Below are 20,052 nucleotides of genomic sequence, written 5' to 3'. Positions count from 1 at the left end.
AGGGAGGGTGAGGGGCCAAAGACAAAACTTTCACTCCTTAGTTGCGCCCTGCTGGAATTGCCAGCTTCCGAAAGGTAATCAATATCTTGAATAATAATTGCTACTGGGAAATGACATTGTGGGTGCTACTTACAGCAGTTGTATAGCAAATACGTCTGCTACATGGAGGTGTACTTTACTTTAGTTGTACACTCAGACAAACTGTTGGATATTCATCTTGCTCTGCCCAGCTCTTACTGTGTCACGATGTAAGGGATGGGCAGGCAACAGTGACAAATATGGTGTAATCACTGATTCCCACCGCTCTATCAATTTGTTAATTCACTTGTGCTGTCTGAGCTATGCTGCGATGTTGATCAACATCCTCTAGTGGTGCCTGTGAGTCATCATTCTTGTGGTTTGTGCTAGTTTCTGTGGGTTCAGTTCTCCTGTTGCAATAGACTGGTATGAAAAAACAGCAACACATTTTGTTCTGACTGAAGGCCTCCATTTTATTGCGGTATTTTTTGATCTTTGTGTTCTGGTAGTAGCATCTCTGCTCTCCACTGGTTTACACTGTATTGTCAACAAGGTCTTTGGGAAGAACAAAATAAAAGATTTCCACACTGTACAGGCCTTGAATCCGTGTGTGCAATGCAAGGAAAGATCAACTAATGTTACTGTCCTTGTAAATATGTTAATAAATATCATCCGTGAATCTCTCTGCTCAGTGTATAACTTACACAAATCAAACGATCACCACAATAACTTCTACTAACTGATTGTACGACAACAACAACTTGCATTTATATAGTACCTTTAACATAGTAAAATGTCCCTAGGCATTTCACAGGAGCATAATAATGTGCAGGAAACTCATATTATTTATCTGACACTGTATCATCATTTATATGTATTATTATCTCAAACACACTTCATTAAGTCTAACACTATTCCTTTGGTTAGATTACTAATTTAGGAGAACGTGTGACTCGGGTGGATTTAGTTATTGATGTCCAGGAAACTGTGTGTCCCAAAGGTTCTGGAAAGGATCCGACACAATGTACACTGAAACCTTTCCCGGATACTGTGAGTATTACAACATTTGCTGTTTGCTTCTCTGCTGTAATTAATCCTCAGACTGGAGGCTTCAGTGTGATGGTAAAATGGCACAATGAGCTCCCATGAAACATTGAAGTTTCATCCTGACAAATCTGTGTTTCTCCAAGACATATCTCTTATGAATCCCCCACTCCCTTGGAATTGGTACATTTCTCTTTCACTGAAGTAGATGTTTCCTGACACCTATATGTATATGAAAGTGTTCTATAGATAGTGGGATATACACATAGTGGGAGGAGGAGGTGTGGGGGGGGGTGGGGAGGTGGGAGCTCCATGTTGTGCAATCAATGTCTCACCATCTCAGTCTTTCTTTCCAGTGATATTATTTGTCTCTTTCTTTCTCCTTCTCTAATAATGGTTTTTCTGCATCCCTCTGCAGTTACAAATAGCTCCACAGCCTCGCTCCACCTTACTTCAGCCATCATGCATCTGCATTCTGGAAATTTACTGCCAAATCCCTCTGCCTTGCTAGCTCTCCTCAGCTTTAAAAGCCTCCTCAAAAAGCTACCACTTCAACCACATCTTTGGTTACCTCACTGGACTCTTGCTCCCCTTCTCCAGTAAATTACCTGGAATATTTCCCAATGTAAGGTGCTGCACAAATGCAAGTTGCTGTTGCAGTGAGATCTTGGGCCCTCTTCGTCTCATAGTTTTTGATGTTGTAATGATGTCAGGGTTGTCTCTGTAGTTGTGTCTTCGTTTTGGGTTGCCGCTATCATGATAGCTGGTATCTGACTATGTTTTCATACCTCTCTCTGTAATGATGTCCCACTGTCTGTCTTCGACCTGTGTAATGATGTCCCTCTGTTTATCCCCCTCCCATGTAATGATGTCCCATTGTCTGTCCCCGTCCCATGTAATCATAGAATCGTAGAAATTTACAGCACAGAAGGAGGCCATTCAGCCCGTCGTGCCTGTGCTGCCTCTTTGAAAGAGCAGTCGTGCTTAGTCCCACATCCCCGCTTTTTGTCCATAACCCTGTCAGTTCCTCATCCTCAAGTCCCTGTCCAACACCCTTTTAAAATTATTTATGGAATCAGCTTCCACCACCTTTTCAGGTAGAGCGTTCCAGATCCCGAGAACTCTCTGAATGAAAAAAATTCTCCTCACCTCCCCTCTAGATCTTTTGTCAATGATTTTGAATCTATGATCTCTAGTTATTAACCCACTCGCCAGAGGGAATAATTTTTCTCTATCTACTCTATCAAAACCTCTCACCATCTTGAAAACCTCTATTAGATCATTTCTGTTCCAAGGAGAACAGTCCTAAATTTTCCAACTTCTCCTCATAAGTAAAGTCCCTCATCCCTGGTAACATGCTGGTAAACCTCCTCTGTACCCTTTCTAAGGCCTTTACATCTTTCCTGAAGTGTGGTGCCCAGAATTGTCCACAATACTCCAGCTGAGGCCTAACCAGTGATTTATAAAGTTCTAGCATGATCTTGTTACTTTTATATTCTATTCCTCTGTTTATAAACCCAAGTAACCCATATGCTTTTTTAACCACCTTATCAACTTGCCCTGCCGCCTTTAAAGGATTTGTCTATATGGACACCAAGGTTTCTCTGCTCATCATTTCCAAAATCATGCCCATTATCGTATACTGTCTTTCCATATTAGTCCTCCCAAAATGCATCACTTCACACTTCTCCGCATCTGCTATGCTTCTGCCTATTTCACCATCATGTCTATGTCATCCTGAAGCCTATAACTATACTCATCATTATCTACTACTTTGCCAAGTTTGGTATCATCTGCAAACTTTATAATGCTGCCCCCTACACCTGAGTCCAGGTCGTTTATAAAAATTGAAAAGAATAATGGATCCAAAACTGACCCTTGGGGAACCCTACTGCAAACCACCTCCCAGTCTGAAAAACATCCACCCATCACCACCCTTTGCTTCCTTTCACTGAGCCAATTTCATATCCATATCATCACATTCCCCTTAATTCCATGTGCTGCCATCTTCTTAACAAGCCTCCTGTGCGGCACTTTGTTGAATGCCATCCGAAAGTCAATATATACAACATCTACTGCACTATCTTGATCAACCTTCTCTGTTATCTTATCAAAGAATTCAATCAAGTTAGTCAGACATGATTTGCCTTTAACAAATCCAATGCTGGGTCTCCTTGATTAACCCATGCCTTTCCAAATGAAAGTTTATGTTGTCCCTGATAATGGTTTCCATAAATTTCCCAGCACCAATGTCAGGCTGACTGGCCTGTAGTTTCCGGGTTTATCCCTCTCCCCTTTCATGAATAGTGGTGTAACATTAGCAACCCTCCAGTCCTCCAGCACTGCTCCTGTATCCAATGAGGATTGAAAGATTGTGACCAGTACCTCTGCTATTTCTACCTTTGCTTCTTTCAGCAACCTAGGATGCATTCCATCTGGACCCGGTGACTCACCAACTTTCAGTAATGCTAATCTTTTTAGTGCGTCTTCTCTATCTATTACTACCCTGTCCATAACTTCCTTCTCCTCTTATAGTGTAACCTTCACATCATCTGCTTCCTTTGTGAAGACAGATGCAAAGTCCTCATTTAATTCTTTAGCCATGTCCTCTGACTTTACATGGGTCCTTAATTGGCCCAACCTTTTCCCTAGCAACCTTATACACTTTATATGTTTATAAAATGTTTTAGGTTTCAATTTAATGTTGCCTGCTAATCTTTTCTCGTAACCTCTCTTTGCCTCCTGTATTAACTTTTTCAATTCCCTCCTGTACTTTCCATAATCTTCCTGGTTATTAACTAAATCTTGCTCCTGACATTTCTCATAAGCCTCCTTTTTCTGTTTTATTTTAACTTTTATTTCCTTTGTCATCCAGGACAATGTTCCCTCTAATTTTTTGGGAGCCGCATGGCCCCTTTAAGGCACTACATGACCCATTCAAAATTCCACGCATGTGCGGTTTTTCCATTTAAAAGCCAGCTCACCAGCAGCGCGGGACCTCCAGAGCATTGAAGCATGCAGCCGCGTAGCCATGCAGCTTAAATGGAACATTGATCCAGGGCGCATTAGCTTTGGATGCTCTACCTTTTCCCTTCAAAGGACTATGTCTAGTTTGTACCTGAACTACCTCTTCCCTGAATGCCTTTCATTGCTCTGTTACTGCTTTACCCTGCAACCACCTTTTCCAATCTACCTGTGCGCGATCCCTTCGTAAATCACATAAATCAGCTCTTATCCAGTTGAACATTTTACCTTTGATATTTCTGGTCTCTTTCCATAATTACTTTAATCCAAATTATGTTGTGGTCACTGTTAGTTAGATGACCTCCTACTGTAACACCCTCCACTTGTCCTACTTCATTTCCCAGAACCAGATCCAACACTGCTTCCTTCCTTACAAAAGCAAAATACTGCGGATGCTGGAAATCTGAAATAAAACAGAAAATGCTGGAAATACTCAGCCGGTCAGGCAGCATCTGTGGAGAGAGAAACAGAGTTAACGTTTCAGGCCGATGACCCCATCGCCAGTTCTGACGAAGGGTCATCGACCTGAAACGTTAACTCTGTTTCTCTCTCCACAGATGCTGCCTGACCTGCTGAGTATTTCCAGCATTTTCTGTTTTTATTTCTGCTTCCTTCCTCGTTGGACTGGAGACATATTGGCCCAGAAATTGGTGTCGGGGGCTTCCCGCGGGTGCAAGCCCCCGACCTACACTTAACTAGCGTGCCGACAGTTGAAGCCTGGCCCTGCGTGGATTTCCTGTCAGTGGCCCGGTTCAGCTCCCGGCGCGCTGTGCTTGCGTGATCCAGTGGCGTAGTTAGTTCGATGAGCCGGCTGGGATCACGTGCGCACTGGGCAACCAATCGGAGGTTGCAAAAGTTCATTCATGAGTTTGATAGTAAGAACTGTCAAACTCATGAAAACTCCGGGCGCCCAAAACAGTACTTAAACTTCAAATAAAAGTTTTAAAAAATCCCACTAATGAACTATTAATAACTCTAAAAAACTAATTTAAACAATTATTCAAATTTTTGAAAAAACTAATTTTTTTAAAAATCGGGTCTAAAAATACACTTACCTTACTGTAAATTCTTTAAAAATAATAAACCTGTGGAAAAAAAATTCTAACTTTAATTAATAGACCACTTACCTTTTAAAACTAAGTCCTTACGTCTGCTTTTTTCACGCGTATAAACCGGAGGCCTTCATGCACGGGCAAAGCTTAAAAAAAGAAGGAATTTCAGCGCGCACGCGCACGCGTTCGACCTCTGAACCCCTTGGTTCAGAGGAAAGGAAATGCCGGTTTTCCGCGCATGCGCTGTGCATGCTGAAAACCGACACTTCCATCGGGCCCACGCGTGAGTACCCTGTCCATACTCACGCGTTGGGCCCGGAATTACTGGGCCATTGATCAAGAAAGTTCTCCTGTGCACATATCAGAAATTCCTCTCCTTCCCCATCCTTAGCACTATGTTTTCCCCAGTCTATATTAGTGTAATTAAGTTCGCCTAATATTTCTACCCTATTTTTGTTATACACCATTGAAATTTGCCGACAAATTTGCTCATCTAGCTCCTTCTCACTGTTTTGAGCTCAATAAAAAACTTCCAATAGTGAAACAGTTCCCCGTCTGTTCCTCAACTCAAGCCAAATAGATCAGTCCTAGAGCCTTCTAGTATCTCCTTTCTATTTAGAATTGTAACATCATCCTTAATCAATACTGCCACACCCCCGCCTCTTTTTCCTTCTCTATCATTCCTGAATACTTGGTAACCAGGAATATTAAGAACCATTCCTGGCCTTGCTTGAGCCATGTCTCTGTTAATGTAGCCACGTCATAATCCCATGTTGCAATCTCTGTCAGCAGCTCAGCAATCTTATTAGTTACACTACGGATATTGATGTATTGTACATACAATTTAATACCTCCTTCATCACTTTTGCTATTTTCTTCAATCTGGTCCCTGCAATTTTTGGGATATTTCTAATTTTACTGCTGTTTATATCTTTCTCTCCTCTGATCTTCTTTCTGCTCCTTTCTGCTATTTTCTGGTTCCCCTCCCCCTGCCACATTAATTTAACCACCCCCCACCCCCCAATAATACTAGTTAACCTCTCAGTGAGAACATTGGTCCCGGATTTGTTCAGGTGCAATCCGTTGATCTTGTACAGGTGCCATTTCCCCAGAACCGGTCCCAATGCCCCAAGGATCTGAAACCCTCCCTCGCCACTGCACCACTTCTCCAATCATGCATTTACCTGCATTATCTTCCTGTTTTTATACTCACTAGCACCTGGCACTGGGAGTAATCCTGAGATCACTACCTATGAGGTCCTTTTTTAAATCTCTTTCCTAGCTCCTGAAACTCTGCCTGAATGTCCTCAACAATTTTTCTACCTATGTCATTGTTTCAAACATGGACCAAGACTTCTGGCTGTTCCCCTTATCCTCGCAGAATGTCCTGCACCCACTCGGTGATATCCTTTACCCTGGCACTAGGGAGGCAACATACCATTCGGGAATCACGTTTGCTGTTACAGAAACACCTGCCTATGCCCCTAACTATCGAATCCCCTATGACTACTGAATTTCTACTCTTTCTTTTTCCCCTGTGTGCAGTCAAATCTCCCGTGGTGTCGGGGGTTTGATTCTTACTGCATTCCTCCCAGGAGTCGTCAGCGTCCCCGGTATTCAAAACTGACTGTGATGAAATATTTCCATTCATCACTGCCTGTGACTGAGATCGGTTTCAGTGTCATTTCCCTTCCCCCAGACCTCATTGTATTGTGTACTGGAATGTGCTGTATTGTATACTGGAATGTGCTGGAATGTGCTGTGTGTAGGGCTCCGCCCATACCTGGCCCCGTTTGTAAGCTAGCTTCAGTCTAGCCCCAGTCTCCAGAAGGACGACATCTCTCTCGCTTATGTGTTTCGTTCTAAGTTAATAAAAGCCTTGTTTTGTTCTGCTACCTTCGAGTCTCGGAATTATTGAGGCACATCACTGACAACTGGTTAGTGAGAGCCACTGGCTTGGGGAATTCCTGCGCTGGGAGCTTGAGCTCGAGCAACTGGCTACATTTCCTGCACACATGGTTAGCCAGGATGCATGAAGTGTTCAGGAGTTCCCACAAAGAACAGGATGTGCATGCATTGGGACCCGTTTGCCTGCCATGGTAGTCACTCCACTGACCTCTAAATCACTGAGGCCCTGACCACTAAAACACTTGACACTGAACTCTAAAAACCTAAGACACTGATGTCTAAGGCACTGACCTATAAAGCCCTAAGGGGGAAAAATTGGGTTGGTTTGCGCCACTCGTTAGCACCCCCAGATCAGGTGGGGGGTGGTTGGGGGCTGGAGAAGGATCGGGGCTGGTGGATTTGGCCGGAGGAGCTTCGTGGGGGCGGGGGGGGTGCGTGATTGGGGCCAGAGGATTGGAGCCGGAGGATTGGGGCCGGAGAAGCATTGGGAGGGGGGAGGATTGGGGTCAAAGGTTCGGGGCCGGAGGAGCATTGGGAGGGGGCAGAATTGTGGTCGGAGGATCGGGGCTGGGAGGAGGGGGACGTAGGGTCAGTGATCAGGGGCAAGGGGGGTGATCGAAGGCAATGTTCCCCCTAATTTCCTTTGTGGGTGCACGATCTCTATAGTGGGCTACACGACTCATTCAAAAACCTTTCTAAAGCTGGTAAGGGGCCTGGGCCGGATCTGCAGACAGCTGCACGGCCCTGCAGCTCAGCGGGGACGTTGGTCAGAGGTCTCGTCGGGAGGGTCAGAGGCCTCGTGGGAGTTGTCCGATCATGGGGGCTGGGTGAGGCAGGGACGCTGGATCCAGGAGCTAAGTGTAAAGGCAATTACCTCCTGGATCCAGCAGCCCTCGCCTTACTTTAGCTGGCAGATTCCCCAAGGCCTGAGAAACCCAACCAGCCAAAGTTAAATTTGAAATGATGGTTAAATCTGAGGCATGCCAGCCTCAGTATAATATTTAAATGGGTGACCCGCCTCCCGGGAGCGGTTGGCTGTCCCTCCTCCGTTAAAACCGGAAGTTGGCGGATTGGAGGTGGGTTCTGGTTGGGATTCAGTTTTTTAACGCCTCACCTTCCCACCTGACCCCAACCCAACTGTTTTTTGGGGTTAAAATTCCCCCCATATCTATAAATCGAAAGCACAAAGGAAACTACCATCAAGTGAATTTCAACAGTGAAAAAATGAACAATTTAATAAAACAAACTAACACTTATCTGTTACCCACCAAACCGCTCCCTCCGCGGCAGTGACGTCCCTTTTACATTTCTTTTTCAGTTTTCCGTGTTCAGCTCACGCTCTGACTCTAACTTTGTCCTCTCGCACTGTTTCCCCTCAGGCTCGCTCTCTCCGCTCCCACTGTCTGTCCCCCCTCCTGTGTAATAATGTCCATCTGTTTGTCCCCCCTCCCGTATAATGATGTCCTTCTGTCGTCGTCCCTCCTGTGTAATGATATCCCACTATCTGCTCCCCTCCCGTGTAATGATATCCCACTATCTGCCCCCCTCCCATGTAATGATATCCCACTATCTGCTCCCCTCCCGTGTAATGATATCCCACTGTCTGCCCCCCTCCCATGTAAAGATATCCCACTATCTGCTCCCCTCCCATGTAATGATATCCCACTATCTGCTCCCCTCCCGTGTAATGATATCCCACTATCTGCCCCCCTCCCGTGTAATGATATCCCACTATCTGCCCCCCTCCCGTGAAATGATATCCCACTATCTGCTCCCCTCCCGTGTAATGATATCCCACTATCTGCTCCCCTCCCGTGTAATGATATCCCACAATCTGCTCCCCTCCCGTGTAATGATATCCCACTGTCTGCCCCCCTCCTGTGTAATGATATCCCACTATCTGCTCCCCTCCCGTGTAATGATATCCCACTATCTGCCCCTCTCCCGTGTAATGATATCCCACTATCTGCTCCCCTCCCATGTAATGATATCCCACTGTCTGCCCCCCTCCTGTGTAATGATATCCCACTATCTGCTCCCCTCCCGTGTAATGATATCCCACTGTCTGCCCCCCACCCATGTAATGATATCCCACTGTCTGCCCCCCTCCCATGTAATGATATCCCACTATCTGCTCCCCTCCCATGTAATGATATCCCACTATCTGCTCCCCTCCCATGTAATGATATCCCACTATCTGCCCCCCTCCCATGTAATGATATCCCACTATCTGCTCCCCTCCCATGTAATGATATCCCACTATCTGCCCTCCTCCCATGTAATGATATCCCACTGTCTGCTCCCCTCCCGTGTAATGATATCCCACTATCTGCTCCCCTCCTGTGTAATGATATCCCACTATCTGCCCCCCTCCCATGTAATGATATCCCACTATCTGCTCCCCTCCCATGTAATGATATCCCACTATCTGCTCCCCTCCCGTGTAATGATATCCCACTGTCTGCTCCCCTCCCGTGTAATGATATCCCACTGTCTGCCCCCTCCTGTGTAATGATATCCCACTATCTGCTCCCCTCCCGTGTAATGATATCCCACTATCTGCTCCCCTCCCGTGTAATGATATCCCACTATCTGCCCCCCTCCCATGTAATGATATCCCACTATCTGCCCCCCTCCCATGTAATGATATCCCACTATCTGCTCCCCTCCCGTGTAATGATATCCCACTGTCTGCTCCCCTCCCATGTAATGATATCCCACTATCTGCTCCCCTCCCGTGTAATGATATCCCACTATCTTCTCCCCTCCCATGTAATGATATCCCACTGTCTGCTCCCCTCCCATGTAATGATATCCCACTATCTTCTCCCCTCCCATGTAATGATATCCCACTGTCTGCCCCCCTCCCATGTAATGATATCCCACTATCTTCTCCCCTCCCATGTAATGATATCCCACTATCTGCTCCCCTCCCGTGTAATGATATCCCACTATCTGCTCCCCTCCCATGTAATGATATCCCACTATCTGCTCCCCTCCCATGTAATGATATCCCACTGTCTGCTCCCCTCCCGTGTAATGATATCCCACTGTCTGCCCCCTCCCATGTAATGATATCCCACTATCTGCCCCTCCCATGTAATGATATCCCACTGTCTGCTCCCCTCCCATGTAATGATATCCCACTATCTGCTCCCCTCCCGTGTAATGATATCCCACTATCTGCTCCCCCCGTGTAATGATATCCCACTATCTGCTCCCCCCGTGTAATGATATCCCACTATCTGCCCCCCTCCCGTGTAATGATATCCCACTATCTGCCCCCTCCCGTGTAATGATATCCCACTATCTGCTCCCCTCCCGTGTAATGATATCCCACTGTCTGCTCCCCTCCCGTGTAATGATATCCCACTGTCTGCCCCCTCCTGTGTAATGATATCCCACTATCTGCTCCCCTCCCGTGTAATGATATCCCACTATCTGCTCCCCTCCCATGTAATGATATCCCACTATCTGCCCCCCTCCCATGTAATGATATCCCACTATCTGCCCCCCTCCCATGTAATGATATCCCACTATCTGCTCCCCTCCCGTGTAATGATATCCCACTGTCTGCTCCCCTCCCATGTAATGATATCCCACTATCTGCTCCCCTCCCGTGTAATGATATCCCACTATCTGCTCCCCTCCCGTGTAATGATATCCCACTATCTGCCCCCCTCCCGTGTAATGATATCCCACTATCTGCCCCCTCCCGTGTAATGATATCCCACTATCTGCTCCCCTCCCGTGTAATGATATCCCACTGTCTGCTCCCCTCCCGTGTAATGATATCCCACTGTCTGCCCCCTCCTGTGTAATGATATCCCACTATCTGCTCCCCTCCCGTGTAATGATATCCCACTATCTGCTCCCCTCCCATGTAATGATATCCCACTATCTGCCCCCCTCCCATGTAATGATATCCCACTATCTGCCCCCCTCCCATGTAATGATATCCCACTATCTGCTCCCCTCCCGTGTAATGATATCGCACTGTCTGCTCCCCTCCCATGTAATGATATCCCACTATCTGCTCCCCTCCCGTGTAATGATATCCCACTATCTGCTCCCCTCCCGTGTAATGATATCCCACTGTCTGCTCCCCTCCCATGTAATGATATCCCACTATCTGCTCCCCTCCCGTGTAATGATATCCCACTATCTGCTCCCCTCCCGTGTAATGATATCCCACTATCTGCCCCCCTCCCGTGTAATGATATCCCACTATCTGCCCCCTCCCGTGTAATGATATCCCACTATCTGCTCCCCTCCCGTGTAATGATATCCCACTGTCTGCTCCCCTCCCGTGTAATGATATCCCACTGTCTGCCCCCTCCTGTGTAATGATATCCCACTATCTGCTCCCCTCCCGTGTAATGATATCCCACTATCTGCTCCCCTCCCATGTAATGATATCCCACTATCTGCCCCCCTCCCATGTAATGATATCCCACTATCTGCCCCCCTCCCATGTAATGATATCCCACTATCTGCTCCCCTCCCGTGTAATGATATCGCACTGTCTGCTCCCCTCCCATGTAATGATATCCCACTATCTGCTCCCCTCCCGTGTAATGATATCCCACTATCTTCTCCCCTCCCATGTAATGATATCCCACTGTCTGCTCCCCTCCCATGTAATGATATCCCACTATCTTCTCCCCTCCCATGTAATGATATCCCACTGTCTGCCCCCCTCCCATGTAATGATATCCCACTATCTTCTCCCCTCCCATGTAATGATATCCCACTATCTGCTCCCCTCCCATGTAATGATATCCCACTATCTGCCCCCCTCCCATGTAATGATATCCCACTATCTGCCCCCTCCCGTGTAATGATATCCCACTATCTGCCCCCTCCCATGTAATGATATCCCACTATCTGCCCCCTCCCATGTAATGATATCCCACTATCTGCTCCCCTCCCGTGTAATGATATCCCACTGTCTGCTCCCCTCCCATGTAATGATATCCCACTATCTGCTCCCCTCCCGTGTAATGATATCCCACTATCTTCTCCCCTCCCATGTAATGATATCCCACTGTCTGCTCCCCTCCCATGTAATGATATCCCACTATCTTCTCCCCTCCCATGTAATGATATCCCACTGTCTGCCCCCTCCCATGTAATGATATCCCACTATCTTCTCCCCTCCCATGTAATGATATCCCACTATCTGCTCCCCTCCCATGTAATGATATCCCACTATCTGCCCCCCTCCCATGTAATGATATCCCACTATCTGCCCCCCTCCCGTGTAATGATATCCCACTATCTGCCCCCTCCCATGTAATGATATCCCACTATCTGCCCCCCTCCCATGTAATGATATCCCACCATCTGCTCCCCTCCCGTGTAATGATATCCCACTGTCTGCTCCCCTCCCATGTAATGATATCCCACTATCTGCTCCCCTCCCGTGTAATGATATCCCACTAACTTCTCCCCTCCCATGTAATGATATCCCACTGTCTGCTCCCCTCCCATGTAATGATATCCCACTATCTTCTCCCCTCCCATGTAATGATATCCCACTGTCTGCCCCCCTCCCATGTAATGATATCCCACTATCTTCTCCCCTCCCATGTAATGATATCCCACTATCTGCTCCCCTCCCATGTAATGATATCCCACTATCTGCTCCCCTCCCATGTAATGATATCCCACTGTCTGCTCCCCTCCCGTGTAATGATATCCCACTATCTGCTCCCCTCCCGTGTAATGATATCCCACTATCTGCTCCCCTCCCATGTAATGATATACCACTATCTGCTCCCCTCCCATGTAATGATATCCCACTATCTGCCCCCTCCCATGTAATGATATCCCACTATCTGCCCCCCTCCCGTGTAATGATATCCCACTATCTGCTCCCCTCCCGTGTAATGATATCCCACTATCTGCTCCCCTCCCATGTAATGATATCCCACTATCTGCTCCCCTCCCATGTAATGATATCCCACTGTCTGCTCCCCTCCCGTGTAATGATATCCCACTGTCTGCCCCCTCCCATGTAATGATATCCCACTATCTGCCCCTCCCATGTAATGATATCCCACTGTCTGCTCCCCTCCCATGTAATGATATCCCACTATCTGCTCCCCTCCCGTGTAATGATATCCCACTATCTGCTCCCCCCGTGTAATGATATCCCACTATCTGCTCCCCCCGTGTAATGATATCCCACTATCTGCCCCCCTCCCGTGTAATGATATCCCACTATCTGCCCCCTCCCGTGTAATGATATCCCACTATCTGCTCCCCTCCCGTGTAATGATATCCCACTGTCTGCTCCCCTCCCGTGTAATGATATCCCACTGTCTGCCCCCTCCTGTGTAATGATATCCCACTATCTGCTCCCCTCCCGTGTAATGATATCCCACTATCTGCTCCCCTCCCATGTAATGATATCCCACTATCTGCCCCCCTCCCATGTAATGATATCCCACTATCTGCCCCCCTCCCATGTAATGATATCCCACTATCTGCTCCCCTCCCGTGTAATGATATCCCACTGTCTGCTCCCCTCCCATGTAATGATATCCCACTATCTGCTCCCCTCCCGTGTAATGATATCCCACTATCTGCTCCCCTCCCGTGTAATGATATCCCACTATCTGCCCCCCTCCCGTGTAATGATATCCCACTATCTGCCCCCTCCCGTGTAATGATATCCCACTATCTGCTCCCCTCCCGTGTAATGATATCCCACTGTCTGCTCCCCTCCCGTGTAATGATATCCCACTGTCTGCCCCCTCCTGTGTAATGATATCCCACTATCTGCTCCCCTCCCGTGTAATGATATCCCACTATCTGCTCCCCTCCCATGTAATGATATCCCACTATCTGCCCCCCTCCCATGTAATGATATCCCACTATCTGCCCCCCTCCCATGTAATGATATCCCACTATCTGCTCCCCTCCCGTGTAATGATATCGCACTGTCTGCTCCCCTCCCATGTAATGATATCCCACTATCTGCTCCCCTCCCGTGTAATGATATCCCACTATCTTCTCCCCTCCCATGTAATGATATCCCACTGTCTGCTCCCCTCCCATGTAATGATATCCCACTATCTTCTCCCCTCCCATGTAATGATATCCCACTGTCTGCCCCCCTCCCATGTAATGATATCCCACTATCTTCTCCCCTCCCATGTAATGATATCCCACTATCTGCTCCCCTCCCATGTAATGATATCCCACTATCTGCCCCCCTCCCATGTAATGATATCCCACTATCTGCCCCCTCCCGTGTAATGATATCCCACTATCTGCCCCCTCCCATGTAATGATATCCCACTATCTGCCCCCTCCCATGTAATGATATCCCACTATCTGCTCCCCTCCCGTGTAATGATATCCCACTGTCTGCTCCCCTCCCATGTAATGATATCCCACTATCTGCTCCCCTCCCGTGTAATGATATCCCACTATCTTCTCCCCTCCCATGTAATGATATCCCACTGTCTGCTCCCCTCCCATGTAATGATATCCCACTATCTTCTCCCCTCCCATGTAATGATATCCCACTGTCTGCCCCCTCCCATGTAATGATATCCCACTATCTTCTCCCCTCCCATGTAATGATATCCCACTATCTGCTCCCCTCCCATGTAATGATATCCCACTGTCTGCTCCCCTCCCATGTAATGATATCCCACTGTCTGCTCCCCTCCCGTGTAATGATATCCCACTATCTGCTCCCCTCCCGTGTAATGATATCCCACTATCTGCTCCCCTCCCATGTAATGATATACCACTATCTGCTCCCCTCCCATGTAATGATATCCCACTATCTGCCCCCTCCCATGTAATGATATCCCACTATCTGCCCCCCTCCCGTGTAATGATATCCCACTATCTGCTCCCCTCCCGTGTAATGATATCCCACTATCTGCTCCCCTCCCATGTAATGATATCACACTATCTGCTCCCCTCCCATGTAATGATATCCCACTGTCTGCTCCCCTCCCGTGTAATGATATCCCACTGTCTGCCCCCTCCCGTGTAATGATATCCCACTATCTGCCCCTCCCATGTAATGATACCCCACTGTCTGCTCCCCTCCCATGTAATGATATCCCACTATCTGCTCCCCTCCCGTGTAATGATATCCCACTATCTGCTCCCCTCCCGTGTAATGATATCCCACTATCTGCCCCCCTTCCGTGTAATGATATCCCACTATCTGCCCCCTCCCGTGTAATGATATCCCACTATCTGCTCCCCTCCCGTGTAATGATATCCCACTATCTGCTCCCCTCCCATGTAATGACATCCCACTATCTGCTCCCCTCCCGTGTAATGATATCCCACTATCTGCTCCCCTCCCATGTAATGATATCCCACTGTCTGCCCCCCTCCCGTGTAATGATATCCCACTATCTGCTCCCCTCCCATGTAATGATATCCCACTATCTGCTCCCCTCCCGTGTAATGATATCCCACTATCTGCTCCCCTCCCATGTAATGATATCGCACTATCTGCCCCCCTCCCATGTAATGATATCCCACTATCTGCTCCCCTCCCGTGTAATGATATCCCACTATCTGCTCCCCTCCCGTGTAATGATATCCCACTGTCTGCTCCCCTCCTGTGTAATGATATCCCACTGTCTGCTCCCCTCCCATGTAATGATATCCCACTATCTGCTCCCCTCCCGTGTAATGATATCCCACTATCTGCCCCCTCCCATGTAATGATATCCCACTATCTGCCCCCCTCCCATGTAATGATATCCCACTATCTGCTCCCCTCCCATGTAATGATATCCCACTATCTGCTCCCCTCCCATGTAATGATATCCCACTATCTTCTCCCCTCCCATGTAATGATATCCCACTGTCTGCTCCCCTCCCATGTAATGATATCCCACTGTCTGCCCCCTCCCATGTAATGATATCCCACTATCTGCTGCCCTCCCGTGTAATGATATCCCACTATCTGCCCCCCTCCCGTGTAATGATATCCCACTGTCTGCCCCCCTCCTGTGTAATGATATCCCACTGTCTGCCCCCCTCCCATGTAATGATATCCCACTGTCTGACCCCCTCCCATGTAATGATATCCCACTGTCTGCTCCCCTCCCATGTAATGATATCCCACTGTCTGCCCCCTCCCATGTAATGATATCCCACTATCTGCTGCCCTCCCGTGTAATGATATCCCACTATCTGCCCCCCCCATGTAATGATATCCCACTGTCTGCCCCCCTCCTGTGTAATGATATCCCACTATCTGCCTCCCTCCTGTGTAATGATATCCCACTGTCTGCTCCCCTCCCATGTAATGATATCCCACTGTCTGCTCCCCTCCCATGTAATGATATCCCACTATCTGCTCCCCTCCCGTGTAACGGTATCCCACTGTCTGCCCCCCTCCTGTGTAATGATATCCCACTGTCTGCCCCCCTCCTGTGTAATGATATCCCGCTATCTGCCCCCCTCCCATCTAATGATATCCCACTGTCTGCCCCCTCCCGTGTAATGATATCCCACTGTCTGCCCCCCTCCCAACTAATGATATCCCACTGTCTGCCCCCCTCCCATCTAGTGATATCCCACTGTCTGCCCCCCTCCCGTGTAATGATATCCCACTGTCTGCCCCCCTCCCATGTAATGATATCCCACTATCTGCCCCCTCCCATGTAATGATATCCCACTATCTGCTCCCCTCCCGTGTAATGATATCCCACTATCTGCCCCCTCCGATGTAATGATATCCCACTATCTGCCCCCTCCCGTGTAATGATATCCCACTATCTGCCCCCCTCCTTTGTAATGATATCCCACTATCTGCCCCCCTCCTGTGTAATGATATCCCACTATCTGCTCCCCTCCCATGTAATGATATCCCACTGTCTGCTCCCCTCCCATGTAATGATATCCCACTTTCTGCTCCCCTCCTGTGTAATGATATCCCACTGTCTGCTCCCCTCCCATGTAATGATATCCCACTATCTGCCCCCCTCCCATGTAATGATATCCCACTGTCTGCCCCCCTCCCGTGTAATGATATCCCACTATCTGCCCCCCTCCTGTGTAATGATATCCCACTGTCTGACCCCCTCCCATGTAATGATATCCCACTATCTGCTCCCCTCCCGTGTAACGGTATCCGACTGTCTGCCCCCCTCCTGTGTAATGATATCCCACTATTTGCCCCCCCAACTCCTTTCCACCTTCTGTTACCTCCAGTCTTATTTGCTCTAATGCTTTCATTTTTGGCCTCTCATCTTCCTCCATCCATAACCATCCCCCTCTGTCTGCAATCTCCCCCATCCCTATTTCCCCACTGAGCATTCCATTCCCTCTGACTCTTAGCTTTTGTACCTCCACTCTCCCTTTGCCCAGAGTCTTCAGCTGCCTGGGTCCTACCGCCTAAACATTCCTGCTTCTCCACTTCCTAAAACCTTTTCAAAACCCTTTTTTTTTTACAAAGCTTTTATTCACCCTGGCTAAACTCTCACTTCCTGGCTCAGCAGCCATTTTCCCTACACTGCTCTGTGAAGCACATTGACATGCTTTTTTACTTTAATGATGCTAAATAAGTGCACGTTATTGTCGTTGATGATAAAGCAATGACCTGTGATAATAAAGCCCCTTGGGTAGATTTTGACTTAGTGCGATAGTATAAAATGGGTGATAGTGAATCGGTAGCCCATTTTACATCTCTCCCGATGAGATGTAAAACAGGTTGCGAATTTGCTATCACCCATTTTACACTATCGTACAAAGTCAAAATCTACCCACACCTGTAATCATCAGGTCAATATTCTGCTGTTAATGTTCACTCACGATTACAAAATCTGCACTGGTTTGGAAAGCTGCTACTGAATTAATATACCATGCTTTATATCTGTAGGTGACTGCTACTTGCACGAGCCAGATCACATTAAGAGCTGATGTGATCACAAGTGTTGTGATACAATGCAATAGGAACAACTTGACAACAACCACAGCCACTGTAACCAGTGAACTAACAACGGCAACATCAACAATGCCAATGTCAACTTCAACGCCAACACCAACACCATCAGTGCCAACATCGACATCATCAGTGCCAACATCGACATCATCAGTGCCAACATCGACATCACCGGTGCCAACATCAACAACACAAATGTCAACATCAACAATGCCAATGTCAACTTCAACAGCAACACCAACACCAACACCAACATCAACATCACCAGTGCCAACATCAACAACACCAACACCAAATTCATCATCAGAGGAAAACAGCAGATCATCAGATGAAAATAGTGGATCATCAGATGAAAATGGTGGATCATCATAGGCAAACAGCTGGGACATAATTCACAGGTGTTTGGTTGAATTTAATGCTAAATGGAATAATATATAATTTTGAGATCACTTCCTGGAGAAAACACACATATTATGTCACAATCCCGGCAGGTACATCCTTCCCGTCGCCTGGCTATGATGCCACCTTTCATCTCTTCCCTCTGAGGTACTTTGCTCCCTATCCTAATGCTATCCCTCTTCCTTCTTTCTTTCCGGCTTCCATCCCAGGCTTGAATTTCCCCTTGAATGAGCCCATGGTTATCCCAGGAGCCTCCCTCAGCATTCTCCAATGGGTCCATTATAGCTATTGTGCGGTCTCCTTATGAGCAGTACTACAAACTATCCCATCATCCTCTTCTGCTGATCGTCCCACCCAGCCTACCTGGTGGAGGCTAAGCTTCCTTCCCATCCTGCTCACCCACCCTTGGACTCTGCTCCAGAACAACATTATTGCCCCTCTCCATATTTCCCTCTGAGACTCTTGCCATCCATGACATTATTGGTATCCTGGCTTGGATTGAAACTTGATGCATAGTTGGTGACACTTTGCTCCTTACTGAAACTTTCCTATCTGGCTATACCTTCCACTTCCTACCCCACCTAAACCATTGGCAGAGTGGCGCTCATCATCAACTCATAGCTCAGCTTCTCCCCCTAATCCTCTAGCATAACCTCTTAAGCATCTTGCTCGGTTCCTCTCCCTTGCCTGTCCTTTATAAACCTCATTGTCTCCCACCCCTCAAAACTCACCCTGTGTTTCTCCCTGACATTCTCTCTGATATCCTCCTATATCCTCTGCACTGAATTATTTTTCATCCTCAGTAACTTGAATCTTCATTTCAGTTTTCCATCACCTCTCCCCTCCAAATTCTCTGTCCTCCTGTCCTTCATAAATCTTTCCCTCCATAGAAACTCTCTTACTCTTATTCATGTCACCCCTAGATCCCCCATGGCCTTTCTAGTCCCATGGTCTCAGTGACTGATGAGGCTGCCCTCACACCCACACCCCCCTACCATTTTCCAACACAACATTCACGTCTGGAAAACAATTGTTCCCCAAGTGACTTACCCAAGGCACTCTCAAACTCCCAACCACCTAGCTTCAGGATCGAAATATACTCTACAGCTGTTGACTTGTTCAACTATTCCCTCACCACCACCTTCATTCCCTTTACTGTCTCCCATTCTTGTTGTTCCTCCAGTACTGCCCCCATTTCTGGTCCCAAGTCAAGATACGCAAGTTGAACATACCTGCCACACTACTGGCTTAGTCATCTCTTGCCCAATCTGGCTGGACTACATCAAGCACTCTCAGGCCTGGTTCTCCTCTGCCAAAACTGTTGATTACTCCAGGATTACCCCAGAGAGCAAAGACAACCCAGGCCCATTTTCTCTACTATCAACCACCTCCTTAAATCCCTCTCCCCTGCCCCTCCACCCCCACCTCTAACAACAACTGCAAGGAACTCACGAATTTCTTTATCATCAAGAAAGAGATAGAGCTATCTTTGTTGCTTGCCCTCTTCCCCTTGTGCACCTGGAAAACCATTCCCCCAGCTCCCCCAACCCTAGCTGTGATTTCACATCTCTCTCTAGCTTTTTTCCCATCTTCTTCATGTCTTCTTTGAACTTAACTCATCCATGGGACAAACCACTTGTTTGCTTGGCCCCATTATTGCTAAACTTCCTT

At 47.5% G+C, this 20,052-nt stretch overlaps 1 protein-coding gene across 1 annotated transcript in view; it reads left to right on the top strand.

Annotated features, from left to right (window-relative positions):
• LOC147120120 (uncharacterized) overlaps positions 1-18,354 on the top strand; it is a 30,262-nt gene extending 11,908 nt beyond the window's left edge. Inside the window, exons 3-4 of the mRNA XM_085984205.1 lie at positions 946-1,068; positions 17,920-18,354. Of these exons, the coding sequence (XP_085840331.1) occupies positions 946-1,068; positions 17,920-18,354 (558 nt within the window). The remainder of the gene's footprint in view (positions 1-945; positions 1,069-17,919) is intronic.
• Positions 18,355-20,052: the final 1,698 nt, after the last annotated feature.

The sequence above is a fragment of the Somniosus microcephalus genome, chromosome 4 (genome assembly GCF_052327205.1).
Source record: "Somniosus microcephalus isolate GS21.2 chromosome 4, FLI_Smic_1.0, whole genome shotgun sequence".
Classification (NCBI taxonomy): Eukaryota; Metazoa; Chordata; class Chondrichthyes; order Squaliformes; family Somniosidae; genus Somniosus; species Somniosus microcephalus.
The sequence above is the reverse complement of the archived record's forward strand: the minus strand, read 5'-3'. Positions and strand labels throughout refer to the sequence as shown.